At 36.2% G+C, this 16,694-nt stretch overlaps 1 protein-coding gene across 1 annotated transcript in view; it reads right to left on the reverse strand.

Annotated features, from left to right (window-relative positions):
* The window catches only part of LOC106719410 (protogenin), a 69,328-nt gene extending 52,966 nt beyond the window's left edge, over positions 1 to 16,362 (reverse strand). Inside the window, exon 1 of the mRNA XM_045679502.1 lies at positions 16,228 to 16,362. Within this exon, the coding sequence (XP_045535458.1) occupies positions 16,228 to 16,285 (58 nt within the window). The 5' untranslated portion in view covers positions 16,286 to 16,362. The remainder of the gene's footprint in view (positions 1 to 16,227) is intronic.
* Between the last annotated feature and the right edge of the window lie 332 nt (positions 16,363 to 16,694).

Consider the following 16,694-nt stretch of genomic DNA (forward strand, 5'->3'; position numbering starts at 1 on the left):
AACAAACCGCATCCGTAATTTTATGTATATATTATTAAACGACGGCTTTTTAAAGACATTAAAAGGGATCACAATATTTATTCTACGAATTTCTCTGCTACGGAAACCCACCACAAAGATTAACTTTATAAATTTATTGAATATGAATTTATGACAGCGTATACTTGTAGGGCAGCTGATTGACGTCGCTGTAACCCTGAGAGGATCGCCGCAAGTGGGTCACGCTTGTAGGACACTTCCTATGGCTGCCTAATCTCTGTACAGTAGAGCACATATCGACCCATCCCTTAAGAAATGTAACTCTGTTCCTAACATGTCATGAACTTACATCGCTTCCGATATTGTTGTATGTTACATCAATATTGTAACGTTTTCGTTCTTACAGTTTCGACATAGTATTAAAAAAAAACATAATATTTTTTAAACCGTGTCATGAGGACATGCTCTATGGGTATAATCGACAGGTGTTCCACATCAAAAACATCAACAAGCGGTGCGCAGTATGACCTACTTAACTTCAACACCTTTGTCATTTACTTAATCTAACTTTACAACAACCGAGCTATTTGGTTGACTAATTAATTAAGAAACGGCTTAACTCACGTTTTGATCGTCCGGTGGCGGCACCGACTAGTTTCGAACCCTGGACCCCCGAAGGGTCCGAAACTAGTCGGTGCCGCCACCGGACGATCAAAACGTGAGTTAAGCCGTTTCTTAATTAATTAATTATGATGTCTCACGAAAGTTTAAACAATTTATTTAGTTGTCATTTCCAAGGACCTATTACGGGCGACTAATAACTTACACAATAATAATTGTATTACTTTATAAATACTACAAAAAAAGTCTTTAAATAAACACGAATTATACTTAACTGATTGTAATTATTATTTCGTTATATATTTAGGTTTATAATATTATGAAGAAGTAATAACAACCTTTTTTTAATTATTACGAAGCACAAATAACTAATATTCCGAATTTGAAACTAAACTACAGCTCACAAGAGAACATTTTCAAAAAATTACACGCAATAAGTTTGTAAATATTTTATAGTGTCAGTTTATCGTGAATATAATAAAAAGGTTGTAAAGTGGCTTTTATGTGTTTTTAATAAAAGGTTAAGAGTTAACGAGTAGTCATACATCAGAGGTCAGGGCACCCTGACACCCTCGGCCCTCAGTTCAAAGAAGGTGGGAGGCCAGTAACGATGACAGATGCTTCTCTTCCGCAACAACGAACCTCACACACTTCACAATATTCTCTAATCTTTTATATGTATATTTAGATGTATGATCATCTTCACCTTGATAGAAACTGGAAAATGGACCACTGAAATTTTAAATCGCATGAAGGAAAAACGATCGCATATCCTTGATCTAGAAATGCTGGGAACATGATATTTCTTCTGGGAGACTTAAATATCAAGTTTCATATTTCCTCAGCTTATGTGTATATTTCATGTGTGTATAAGTCCCCAGTTTCTTGTAAAAAAATATTTATGTTTTTAAAAGATAATGTAAATGTTTCTTGCAAGAATATTTCAAAATTTCGTTTACAGATTTAACAACACATCGTAGACGCTGTAAATAAACTTTACTTTCTAAATAAAGTTATATCAAATCAAAATATATTTTGTTTTAGTTCAGTTTCTCTCAAGTTATCTGTGGGAACCTTTTTTCTCCTTGTAAAGAAAAGAGGCGACTTTGAACAAACAAGCGGAGGGTCCCGCGGACAGGGCCATAGTAATTCTGTTGAGTGGACATCCAACAAAGTAAGGAATGGCAGCAAACGACTTTCCCCTCACTTCGACCCTGTCCAATACACACACTCTTAAATTTGAGTTAGCTATCTCTACATCTATACTAATATTATACTCAAGAAAGATTTGAGTTTTTTTTAGCAAAAAAAACCATTGGACCATTTAGTTAAATATGAAAATTATAATGATTTGGAAAACAACTTATAATTCATAGTAAGAATTATATCTTTATGTTATAAATATATATAATAAGTTGATCATTATTAGAAGGCGAAAGTATATAAGTATTTCTTATAAGGATCGGAGGAAGATAAACAGTAATAAAAGACTATATTTCTTACTAATGTATAGTCAAGGGATTCCCAGTGGTCTTCGAACTTAAAGCATTGCTAATTCTCACTCTGTCTTCTTCTATTGACCTAAGTCAGAATTAAAAATAATAATAATATCTTACAAGTAGATAATTTGGCCATGAGGGGGTCTGTGGTAACGGTTCATTTTGGAAAAGGGGTCACTTGTCCAAAATAGTTTAGGGATCTCTGGTTTTGATGTTTAGATGGATGGATGGATGTTTGTTTGAAGGTATCTCCGGTACGGTTCAACGGATCTCAATGAAATTTGGCATAGATGTAGAGCATAGTCTGAAAGAATACATAGGTTAATAATTAAGTTATTTAATATTTCGAAAGTCGAAATCGAATAGTTCGAGACATCAGTTCTAAGGAACTGAACCTTCACTTAGATGTGATCTTAAATAACTTGAAGCATCTTTGAATATTAATTAAACATACAATGATAAATGAGTTATTAATTTATGTAATTATGTAATGAAAACAAGTATATAAATCAAAAGCGCATCGTTGATAAAGTTGTTGATTAAATGACAAATTGTTAAATAAAACAGCAATGGAATCATAAATTTACTAGCTGACTCTGTCCATATATAATTAAGAAAAAACTTAACATGTAGCCTATGTATTCTTTCAGATTATGTTCTACATCTGTGCCAAATTTCATCAAGACCCGTTGAACCATTCCGGAAATATCTTCAAACAAACATCCATCCATGCATTTATAATATTAGTAAAATTGCACGATAACTAATACTGAAAAGGCAGTACAATTCAGAGATAATTACTTGAGCTTGTTGAATACATAATAATCGAATTTGAGATATTACAAGCTTGTACTTCGAGGATCTGTTAAATGACGTCACAGAACGTGTCCTGCATCCAAAATGCGCATCCACTAATTGGTAATGGGGCCGGTAGCGCCCCCTGACGGCGAGGGATGGAACACCCTCCTTGGGCTTACGTATGTTTTGTGTAATTATGTTAATGCCTTAATTCGAGTTCGATTGAACCTTTAAATGTTGATCTGTAAATTTAAACTCTGTGTACTGTTTGTTATACTACTACTATTTTTATTTTTACCAAGTCGAAATACCAAGACACAATTTAGAATCGAACCAACAAAAAGTCTAACTATTATATTATCCAGAAATTGTAATAATATATTCGTACCTTCATCATCAACTGATGTCTAGAATTATGTCTTTTATGTTCTTTTAAAAGACTTCTTTCTACAGGATCATAGAATTTGGTCGAGTATAGACGGAAGAAATAAAAAATAGAAATCAAACGTCGCTTAAGTAGCTAGAGAATAGACGTAGCTTCATCGTTCTCAGACATAGCTAAAAAATCCAGTTAGAATAAAACGTACCAATTAAAAGGATTTTCGCATACCGAATCCGGTTTCCCGTCGACCTTTCAATAGCCCCCGTGCGGAGCTCGGGCAGTGCGGCGCATTCCCACAGGGGCTTCCTAATGCCGCACACATGCGTGAGCAAGGAGACAAATGCTGCTTGCACGGATACCCGCCGAACCTGATCCTGCACAGACGATTCCTCCCGTATGGACCTGGCAGTAGAGCCGACCGCTGTGCCCCTAGTGAGGTACACTATCACTTATCGATATCGCAACATGATGAAACATCGATAAGACCAACAAATTAAATTGAAAACAAAAGAACCGCAAAAAGACATAAAAATGCTATGAATGTGAAAAATACTTACTTTACAAAGACCTAGATTATATCTACAGACTATGCAACATAAAAAATATGTTGAAAATTACGACAAGCAGAAAAAAGCCATTCATGAAATAATTTTACGTCCATCGCGTTACAGAGACGTAGTAACGTTTACGACTGTTTAAATTAACGCACAAACATCGTTTGAACTGCGCAGATTATATTCGCAGAGATAAAAAGTAATGGAACGTTTGCACACCCGGCACGTTAGCGAATACAATAAAAAATACGTACGCAAAAAGGTTCCGAACGAATTATTCTATTATCGAACAACAAACAAATTGTTATGGGCACCACGGGGCGTGATCTGTGAATTCACATCGAAACATGTCGGGCCACGCTCGACGCTCAATTACAGCAAAAACCAGATTGACTTGAAAAATGCTCGTAAAACCATGAGTTATTATACAGTTTAACAGAGCGTGTCGCGCTCGCCCAAATTGATATATCACGTACGTTGCAATTTATCGAGCATTGTCAGATATTGCGATCTAGATTGTAGCGACGGCTCGGCACGCTTTCATCTAGTAACAACTTACGAGGTAACTATCCTACCAGTTATCTTGAAATGCGCCTACTTTATAACGGCAAACTGATATTTATCTCTTCGTATTTACAATAATAAAGTTGTTAGAATCTTGCTTCATCTAATTCTACTTATTTGGAAAAATATGACAGCCGTCATACTAAAACTTATGTGAAGAACTAATCAACAACAGACAAAATCTTATCCAAAACGTTTTCAGTATTCATATTGACAACCATGCGGCAGTTACATTCTCACAGTTTTTAATTTAATTTTAATAAAATTAGAGTTGTTTTAATATCAAATAATCGTATCGTATCATATTTCGTACTATTCAATTTCGAATATTCTACATCAATTCGATAAATGTCGATACACATCACAGCACAGCCCTAAACTTGGTGAATTGTTTCGTTAGAAGTGATTTTGAATGGAAGTGTGCCGGCGCGGCGTGGCGGAGTGGCGACGTGGCGTCCTTGGACAAATCCCTATGCACATAAAAAACGTTATTTGCTTGTCTAAGTTACTGCGCGATTCTTAAACGAAAATTAAATCGACATGCAGCTGTTTGGCGTTGTGTTTCCGAAACACGATGTTTTGTTATGTAGATTTATTGATACTTGTATTTTTGGGAAGAGAACAATTTATCACTATCAAATTAAATGAATAAGCAATCACTAAGACAAAACGAGCATAAACATAACGTACAAGTACGTATGTTATTGGTACTTATTATTTACGATTTTTGTTACCATCAGTAAAGAAAAATAAACTATTCATATTGCATTATATTTCTTAAAAGTTACAACCTTTATAAACCTACATCTTACGTAATGGAACTCTTTAAAAATATATGTGTACCCAAATGGTAGAGTTTCTAACATTTTATTGGTCAAAGAGAAAGTAAAAATAGTAGATAAACAGGATTTAATTTGTGTTGAACAGATTAATAGATTGATTATACGAGTGTGTACGACCTCATTTCTCGGGGTTGTTTTTCTAGGACGTGGGTTGCGGGGTGGCGCTGGGTTACTCGGGCGGCGGGGGAAGATTGCCTCTTGAAACGTTTCCTTGTATTTAATAATGATGGATGTGCTTTTGTAAGATTTATTGTACCATTGATTAATTGTTGCGGGCATGTTGAGTATTATTCGGTTTTTTGTTAGAAAAAATTATTAATCTCGTATTTCATTGTAGACGAAATTAGAAGAAACTTCTAAGTTAAACTTGTTAATGTTTGCTTGTGTTTAAATTACTTTTTTTTTAACTTTTCTTCGAAAATTTCACCTCGGTATTGTTGACTTTACATTTCAAAAGGAATAAAGTTTAAAATCGTTAGTAAAGTTTTGGCATTATCATTGATAAATAAGGACTTAGGGCCGGCAGCCCGTCTTGTCTTATTTCCGCCCCTCGCGTCGTCGGCGACGGTGTAATAATACGTCTTGAGGGCGCAAGGGCTCGCTTGGGGAAGGTCAGCGCGACCAGCCTTCTTTTACGACGAAGATTATCCCTAAACGTTTATATGGATTATAAACGACTAGCTCCACTTAAGATTTTGTGGTTATGAAAACATTGCAATAAGGCAGACAAATTAATTAGCTATTCGTTCTCAGATTTACAAAAAAAACGCAACATTAGAATTTAATTGATTTGCGTTTCTATTTGCTGCGAATGATCATCACATTGTGTGAGCTGTTTGTTTGTCCGTTTCCAACATAAATAGAAATCGACCTTGGCGATACACACATAGGTACACCTACGTTAGCGATTATCAAATCTTACAACCAAATTTGGATAAAACATTTTAACAACAAACACAAAATAGTTTGGAAAATGCCGCACTTAGCGATGTTTACACCGATTACGCGTCAAAACGTAAATACGAAAAAAAAAATATTTTGTATATTGTATAGCGTTCGCACATATGTAGTGCTAATAGATTGTGCGTACTATTTAGTGTTATCTATGAGTTGTATAAGGACTCTAAGTTAGCTTTCACCGGGTGCGAAACATGATGTCATCCGGACACCAGATGGGGCCTCGAAGGCGGCACTTATCTTCTACGTTTCCGGTTAAATCTAGCCAAAAGTGACCGCGGGGGGGGCGATAAGCCGAACGCGTCTTGTCAACGACTTCCCGGAACAATTCTGGCTTGGACACGGAAATTTTTATTAAAATTAATTAGTTACTCGTGTTTGTTTATCGGTAAAAATGTTTTTTTTTAAACCTATAATACAACAGTAAAATCATTTAGCATTAACTAACATTTAATTAAACGATCTATGGCTAAATCAGCCAAGTCAATGTCTCCGGCCATGCAAATAACGTAACGTGGAGACCTACCTGCCGCAAAGTCGTTTCTCTTGTGCAGTCATGAAGCGAGGATGACAGCTGTATAATAACTAATGGCAGAGAGGTGTCAAAGACCATTTATCTTCTGGAACCCACTGACCTACTTAATTATACAAAGCATTTTTATTACGCTTGTTTAGTTTTTTCAAGCCGGACGAGGCGAGGGTCTAATTATATGTATGGATACAGTCTAATGTATTTGAATTACTAGAAGGTCTTCTGAATACTCATCAATAATACGTTGTGGCAGATTAAATCTTACTAATAATATAATAAATACGAATGTTTAGATGGATGGATGGATGGATGTTTGTTTGAAGTTATCTCCGGAACGGCTCAACGGATCTTGATGAATTTGGCACTGATGTAGAACATAATCTGAAAGAACACATAGGCTACTTAGTACGTTTTCTTAATTCCGCGCGGACGGAGTCGCGGGCGATAGCTAGTTAAAAAACATAAACCGAATAATAGTTTAGTAGAAAATCATATTGGAAAAGGTATAAATTTTAGGAACCTCAAATCAGTGTAACGGTCAGTTTATTTAGCTATGTTATCTACATGTGAAAATGCTAGTTTTAAATTTGCATTCCCAACTAACTGAATAGGATGTGTTTGTGTGTACAAAACGATATCAATCTGTTAGAAGTTAAATCATCACACTGTAACATTCCGATGCGTCCGACAACATGCGGAACCCGGTGATAGACCGACCCAGACTACACGGAACCGAAACATTTTATATCCCAGCTCTTAGACTAGCAAACAGCGCATTCGTGCTTTTTTTACACGTCATTAATAGACATGGACGTCTCAAAATTCGTACTAGTTAAATTACTCTGACCACGATGTAACTCGTAAACATTGGCATAGACCACATCCGTGGTAGATAATGACCAGTTCCGTTGATTGGTCAGCGAATAATTGCAAGAGCGGGCAAACGGCCGTGCGAAGGATCGCAGCAAAATGCGCGCGTCTCGCTCGGGGCCCCTGACCTTGCGGCGCACGCGTTAGCCCCCCGCACGTCGCACACCACACCTCACCGCTTCGATTTTCAACCGACGAACTATTGCCGAAAGGACTTTGGCCCTTTCAAACTACGTTCTACTCTAACAAGGTTGTCACAAACAGCTAAATAGCATACGAAAGTTTCCAAAACATGCCATCGTAAATAACACATACGTAAGCTATGTATTACATAAGTTTTATTTAAAATAAACCCATTGAAAAAAGTAATTACTTTATCAAAAGATGTGCAAACCCTAGAGTTTAGCGACCTAGGCCGCAGTACATCGGCCTGTGACCTATAGCAAAGTATTTTGAACAGTCGAGGGGTGCGTTTACCCCGACCCCCGCGCCGCCGCGCACTCCCTTAATGCTCTCGTATACAATTTGATATGTAGTTTTTTCTAATTGGACAGTATATTTATAGATTCATTCATACTTTGCCTTATTGTTTATGATTTGTAATCTAAATGGACGTAATTATACAATAGTAAACTTCACTTTAAAACAGACGAAAATCCGATTACTGTCAAGCCATATTTTCATAGAATACTAGCTGTTGCCCGCGACTCCGTCCGCGCGGAATTAAAAAATACTTAATAAGTAGCTTATGTATTCTTCCAGGCTATGTCCTACATCTGTGCCAAATTTCACCAAGATCTGTTAAGCCTTTCCAGAGGTACCTTCGTCCTAAACATTCGCATTAATATTAGTAAAATAGAACTAGCAATAAAAGTAACAGCTATTGAAAAGCGAAATCAATAAAATTATAAATCCGTCCGGAGCATGGACCACAATTTGTTCTCGGTAAGCGAATCATGCCTTGACCCCACAATAATACGTATTCCATTCAGCTACAAGAAATTATAAAACTTGTATGTGAGTGCTTATTTCCAACAGACATTCGAAATCAGGTAGTAAAATTTGTCCGACACTCGTAACTTTTGGAGGTACATTAAATTTCAAGGCACGCAACGGAACCTGCCATTAGCGCAGTACTAGTTGAATATTAAAGACATTATAAATATCTTTCATGTCAGAATATCATTCGATATCTTCTTTACAAAAGGTAAATAAACAAGCAAAGCAAACATGCATTTCCTTAACCTTGTCCCACCTACGTAGGGCCGGTTCACCAGGTTTCCGTCCTCCAAATCAATCTGTCTGCCGTCATCGCTATTTTCACCCTCTTCTTGATTATGTCATCTTTCACGCAATCCATTCATCTCTTCCTAGGCCTGCCTCTACCGGTGTACCCCTCCACACTCATACGTTACTTAAATTAAAAAAATAGATCTTTAATATCTATAAAAAAATAAACAATTTCATACAAATCAACATTTAATCCGTAAACGAACTTTAACACTTACAAACACAAATTTTACAATTCTATCAAAGATCCAATCTTCTTTAACCCTCCAATACTATTCCGCCGTAATATGGTCGAGCAAAATGTTGCAGTGCCCTAAGCACGTTCAAGAATTGCTACGGGCAATGATATTACACAAATATCGTCCATCGTTTACATACAATACACATAACGCCTATTACCTAAGGCTTTGGCGGCTTGTCTATTTGCTCTTACAATATTAATTGTACGTCCAAAAAATCCCAGTCATGATCCCTTCGGTCTTCGATATTCTTAAACTTAGGTTCACAATGTATATGCGAATTATTCGATTAAGTTTTACCAAAAATATTAGCTTTACATTTCACAATAGAGTAACGTAACGTAAGGTTATTTTAATCTAGATGAACAAAATTTGTATTTTTGTGCAGCGTTTGTTCAACCCTTGTCGGGCGTAAAGTACACCAAAAATTTATATTAATTTTTACATAATTAACAATGACGATTTTCAAAAAATTTTAAGTTTAGAAATATTTTAATTAATTGATTTACAAAGATACAAACCACGTGCTTCTATTTTGAATAAACTTAGAAAACATTTACGGTTGTAATACTTAATTACGTTAAAAAACGTGAGAGCGTAGAAAAATTTAGGTAAAAAGCAAGCAAGGATAACTTTCGGGCTTAAACATTGTGAAATATCCTAAGTCGTAAGTGAACAAAAAGTATAAAATCTAGCACAAATCGTGAGAACCGTGGCGAGATAAAGCGCATGACTAGCACGCGAGCCAGACACTGGTCAGGTTTTTTTCCACGAACATAGTTTTATCTAGGCTCGGATCTAGCCAGGGAGGATTTATAGTGAGGTAGCGTAGGCACGTCGGATGACATATATACATACATATGTACATAGTATGATGTCGTTAAGGCAATCGCGATGGAAGACTGATGGGTCAATGATGAGATTGGCTCATTGGTTATGCGTGATTGGGAAGTGCTCATTTTGTAAACATGAGCGTTTCTTCCACGAGTATTGAGCGTCTTTAATATTCTGAGTCAAAGCCACGCCTCGCTTCTACGATCAAGATGAACCGAATTACATGTACTTATCAATTAAATTAAAATGTAAAAACAAATTCATGCGAAATGATAAAAATTAAGGTACTATGTCTAGTATAATAGTTTAATGAAGACTGTAACTTCTGATGACTAGCTACGATATTTAACTGTAAGTAAACCGATTCTTTCCATTACAATTACATTGTAGTGATCATTAAAAATGTGAAAATTCCTGTACGTCCTCTCCTCTGTCAATTAGACGACAGTAATACATCTGCAAATGCAGATGTCTATAGGCAATTATCACTTCGCTAGTTTGACGACTTCTAGTGGCCGCTTGCTCGTTTTGCTATAAAAAATTGAAGAAGATGAGAACGCGATGCAAAGTAATGTATACAGGATAGAAATGCGAGTATTATATGACAAAATTAATAAAAAGAAAGCAAAAGGAAATCATAAAACATTTGAAAATTATTGGTAGCTTGCGTGTTGTCAGCTGAAAGTTGGTCGTTGCGTTCACATCGGGCAACGCTCGTTACGTAGACAGTTAAGTTGTGTGGATTTATTACGGACTATCAAAGTTCTGTTAACGACATGCCATAACCACCAGTTAATATAAGTAAATTGCTAAAAGACGTTTTATATAAACCATTTCGATCAGTAACGACATTTCATTATACAATTTCTCATATTCTTCAATGTATTGATAAAATCTCTTTTTGGTTCTTCGATGAAAAGTCATCGTTGATTTTTATACCCGCCAGTTTGCACTAACTAAAAGTTCGTACAAAAAACCTGTATTCATTCTTTTATATTTTAAATGGGAATGCTTGGATGGATGGATGTTTGTTAAAAGGCTACTATTTTTTTTTTCGCGCGTACGGTGTCGTAGGCGAAAGCTTAATTCCCATAGACACTAACCTTGTAGATGTTTTTTTTATTATTTATATTTTTGTATGATTTTCCGATTTGTTTATTGTCATGAAAATTATTTTTCGTGATTCCATTGTGAACCCTTATAGCCTTAATGAGGCAGAGTTAATACAGTTATGTATTATTATATTATATTGACATTAAACGAGTAGAAGCGACAAAATAACTATAGTATGTTAAGGCGAGTGCGTACGCAATCCGATGCCGTTTGAATTTGTCAGAGGGTGATCTCAGCGTTGGAACGGCCGGCGCGGGATTAACTGAATAATTCAAAGTAGTGTGGAACAATCCGCGTTCTACTGCACATCAATTAAACATGAACCATCCTTCTACACTATATATAATTGTTTCTTGATTTATTTGTTTACCTTTACCTTTTGTGTATTTAACACACGCTTCCTTCGGTAATACTGTCTTTGAAATTAACCTATTCAAATAACATTATTATCGTCCTATCCTTATTCCTACGAAGTGTCAGTACAGTATGTACACTCTCTTATGCGTAATCGTCGGCTCCAAAATGCCTACCCAAGTTAAGCTGACTAGGCTATAGCCAAGTACGTTGGCCCACTGCAGATTAACTTCACACATATCTTTGAATTTCTTAACATATATATGTGCAGGTCGGTACGTTGGTCATTGGTGATTGAACCAGTACGCATAGAATTTCGGTCCGGTCCAGTTTAGCGTTTAATAACTGCGCCACAGACGCACATCACTATTACGCGTACATATTTTTAATGTTTAAAACAAATTGGCTCCGAACTTACACTCGGATACATAGAATTTGAAACAAAATAAACGATAGCATGTAGAGAAATAGCGGAAAAACAATTTAATATCTGTAATTAAATTTACAACACTTTGGTCTCTTCTCGTAATAAATAACTTGATTAGTTAAGTTACGGTTCGTATTTGATGTGCTTTTATTATCAGTCCTTTTATTTTTCTGCTTTAGTAGTATTCTTGTTGTGTTTATGATCGACCTTATCGCAACATAGTTTATAGACTAGTTGTCACCCACGACTACTTCCGCTCGGAATTAAAAAATAAAAACTGAATTAGTAGCCTGTGTTCTATAACTATAACCAAATTTAATCGAGATCCATATAGCGGTTCTTGTAACAAACAAACATCCATTCACCCATCTTAATATAATATATAATATTAAAGAGATCTGAGTGGGAACATCAGTTTAATATTCTATATTTATCCACTGTGTGAAGTAACGGAGGAATGTCAAATTCTATACGTGGTGACCATAGCCGCTTCACCATTTAGTAAACAGTGAAGTAATATCGTAGAAAATAAGTTTATCCAACGACAATACCATCTCAAAGGCCGGAAACGCATCTGCGATTCCTCTGGTATTGCAGATGTCAATGGGCGTCGATGAACACCTTGGTGTTCCCGCTGTTCATTTGCCCCCATCAAAATAAAAATACACATTTTGGAATTTAATGTGCAGTGTCTATAATAGATCAGCCCAGAGATTTAGAATCGAGTCAAATAACCTAAACATTGTTTTACTTTATATTAACTTTGATTGCAGAGTCTTAACGGCCGTAATAGATTGTTCTTTTTTCATCCATTGTAAAGTTTTCAAGTTCTCGACGAAGTTAACTTTACAGAATTAACGTACAAAAGTTGAATACTTGAGACCATAAAATCGTTCGTATTAATCCAAGAATTACCCCGCATTTTCAAGGCGGGATAAAGGTCAGGGATTATAATACAACCCCTATTTATTACTTTTATAAGTTGCAAAAAGAAATCGCCAAAATTTCCAATCAAGTTATCACGGAGTGTGTGGGCTTTGTAAATATAATTCAAATATTTATATGTACGATGACCCTTTAACTTTTCTGGGATAGTCAGTGAAAAAAAACTAGTGTCATCTGGCTACAGTTGAAGTACAGTCGAAATTAAAAAAAGACACTAAAATTATTTTCTATGGTAAAAAATAATGTAAATAATTGTAAGTAAAAAACAATCCGATTTTGAGTTAATTTCATCATTTTTAATATTCCCTACATAAAAGCTGAACGAATGTATTTTCTTTTAATGTAAATATAGCTGGTGTTGGTCAGGTCTTGTTTCTTTTGTATTCTTTAATTCAAATTAACTTTCCCTGAACTTAAGTAAGACAATGTTACGTGATTCTTGTCTTCCAAGGTGCCCCATTTGACTTTCAGTGTTTATTTGCGACGCGAAAGTATTTTTGTGTAGGGATATAGACAAATCTAATTTATTTTCTATAAATAGAAATGCGAGATTGCTTCCCATCTCAGTTAGTGACGACATTTCAACGCATCGGACACTTTTATTCGAGTTTAATTTAATTACACAAGTATCTTAACTGCTATTGATAAAAGATTTTGCATTGCAAGGGATGTAAAAAAAGGTAATCTGTATAAATAAATATCACTGTTTGTTAGTCCTCTATGGGTTCCTAAACAAATGATGTTGAGATCCTTTATCTTTTATCGTTTCAGTTGTCAAGCATTTCGCTAGGCTACGTAACCGTGCCTCGGGCGAATCTTTCACAGCATATTAAAGAATAAGGATATTGTGATAGCATTTGTTCGGAGAAATTTACCATTTAGATTACATTTTCCGTTTATGCATTTATAATACAATAACTTTTACTTTTTTTTAAGCCAAAGCTGTGATAACTTGGCCACCTTATGAGGGTGGGGGAAGATCGGAATGCCAAAGCAGCGTATCTCGGGACCCCGACTGACCGCCGACCTAGATACCGCTGGCGTGACGCTGTAGAGCTAGACCTGCTGGAGCTACAAGCGATGGACTGGCACGAGAAGGCACAGGACAGACGACTCTGACGATCTCTTGTGTCGGAGGCCAAGACCCACTTTGGGTCGCTGCGCCAGCGGAGTAAGTAAGTAAGCTTTTACTCGTTACACAAATCGCGTTGTATTAAGTTTCGATCCATCTAAAGTAAATTTCATTTCTAATCGTTGGTTTCTGAGACCAAATCTCTGTATAAAACAAATCGTCACTGTCATTATCTTTGACGAAACAGAGATGGCAAAATATTTTAAATTTTTATCTTAGTTTTTGGTCTCAGAAACCCACGTTTAGATTTCGGAAGGGTAAATTTTCATAACTACGGTTACATCTGATTCTATATACTTTTGTATTTCACTATCAGTTGTTAAACCGTGAAAGTGTAACAGCGTTTTTAAACATAAAAAATTTTTATTCCCACACAAATTTCAAAAACAGTTTTAGTACGAGTTGACAGTGGAAATTCACAGTGATAAACAACATTCTGGGACAATCAAATACCGGGTACCATAACCGATCCCTAACCACGTGTTATTCAGTAGTTAAGTATTTCCTAGGAACTCAGTCAATTGTAGCGCCTTACAAAGAACCTATTGTAGACACCGCGTGCTCAAATAACTTGCCCAAATCTATATAAATCATAGACATTTTATGTACTAACACGTTATATATCATAGGAAACTAGCTGTCGCACGCGCCTCCGTCCGCGCGGAATTTAAAAAACATAATAAAAGCCTAAGTGTTCTTTCAGACTATGTTTTACATCTGTGTCAAATTTCATGAAGATACTTAGTCGTTCCGGAGATACCTTCAAACAAACATCCATCCATCCATCTAAACATTCGCATCTTATCTATATATCTATATATATAAAAGAAAGTTGTGTTAGTTACACCATTTATAACTCAAGAACGGCTGAATCGATTTGACTGAAAATTAGTGGGCAGGTAGCTTAGAACCAGGAAACGGACATAGGATAATTTTTACCCCGTTTTCTTTTTTTTTTTTTCTTATTCTGCGCGGACGGAGTCGCGGGAAAAAGCTAGTTTATAATATTAGTAAAATTTTGAACTGTCTGAACATATGAAGAATCATTATAGTTTCACTCTTTTATTTTCAAATAGATGAGAGGGATAGTTATATTGTAAGACAGTAACGACAGTTGAGGACTTTAGTAAATTATATTTTAAATGTCGACAAATTGCGAGGCTTTTTTGAAACCCATAAATGTTTGAAAGAGTATGAGATACAAAGGTAAAAAAAATATTATGCTTCAATACCAGTGGCAGAAGAATCGAAAACTTGAACTAGTACTAAATACATTAGATAATCCTACTCGTTGGTCTATGATGTTTACTAAACCATTTTCAATTGGAATACAATAAAAGCATAATATACAAGGTCAGTGGTCGATATTGAATCGGATAGGTGGTTTAAAGGTTCCTAATTCCTACAACTACTGAATTATCTATAAATAGTAATAAACGCTCGCGATCGCGACTCATCTACATAAAGGACGAATTAAAAAAAAACGAAATAGGTGTTTTTTTATAGAATAGTGTTAATGTTAATTTATCATCACGTTATAGAGTTGAGCAACTAATTAATTTTACAGTGCAAAATGTTTTGTCACCTCATGAATTTTACAGAAAAATAACTGACAGGCATATTAATTGGAACTGTTTTTAAATAATTATAATAAAAACAAAATTCATTTACTTAGTTATTAAACAGCAAGGATTCAGAGAACAACGCGCCTCGTTAGGAAGATATAATCATAATAATATAACGAAACACAAACGAGTTTTGTGTTGAACACCATCTACTGCTATTGACGCGTGTTTGTTGTAGCCCCCACTCCACACACCGCAACCTCTGATTCACTAACATCGAAGTTTCAAATTAATTTCAAGGCATCGCGAAGGACTTCAAATATTTACTACGTTATAACACACTCGTTGTTTTGTTGTGTTATATTACTCTACATTTACTCACGAAACGAACTCATGATATAGTATCAGCATGATATATAAACATTACAGAAAACTTATTATACTATAGAAATATATTCTAATAGGAAAGTGAGGGAGAATATTTAAGGAACGGGATAAACAAACGAGAGCATCGATTCCCCGCTGCAGTGTTCCCGGCGCCCGGCGCGGCGACCTACAACTACAACCAAACTTACTTGTCGGGCCACAAACACGTATATAGAACCTTCGTAGTTTGTGCCGGTGTTTGACCTGCAGCCACCCGAGAGAGGCGCATGCGTCGGCCGCTGTAAACAGAGCCCGATGCCGGCCCGGGCCACGTGGTGCCCGGGAGAGAACCTGGTACACGCACCGTCAACTGCCGCCGCGGTCACACCCAGCACCAACACTTGTAGTAATATGAGCGCCATAAAAACAAAATCATTTGCACTGCACGCGGGATCGTCGACTAGCGGGCTGCGAGAACACGAGCGGCGCAGCCCGCTCCCACCGGCGCACTGACGGCGCGGCGCGGCGTGACGGCAGCGCGGCGGGTGCGGGCGGCGGCGGGGCTCGTAGGCACGCACCGCGACCCACCATCACTCGATGTTTCTCTAACCAATCGACAACTCATTAAAAGCCTTCATAGCATTCTTACTACTTGTTGTTTTTTTGTAACAATCTATGCAGTACTTACCTTAAGAACTTACTCGGGTATATCATAAGGAGAGTAATTACTACTAGGTAAGTTTGCTCAGTATGTTAGTTAACATGTTATTAATTTCAAAGTCAATTGGAACCTTTTATTACTTCTTTAATATGTTAATATTTACTATCTTT

This window comes from Papilio machaon, chromosome 9, assembly GCF_912999745.1.
Source record: "Papilio machaon chromosome 9, ilPapMach1.1, whole genome shotgun sequence".
In the NCBI taxonomy this organism is placed as follows: domain Eukaryota; kingdom Metazoa; phylum Arthropoda; class Insecta; order Lepidoptera; family Papilionidae; genus Papilio; species Papilio machaon.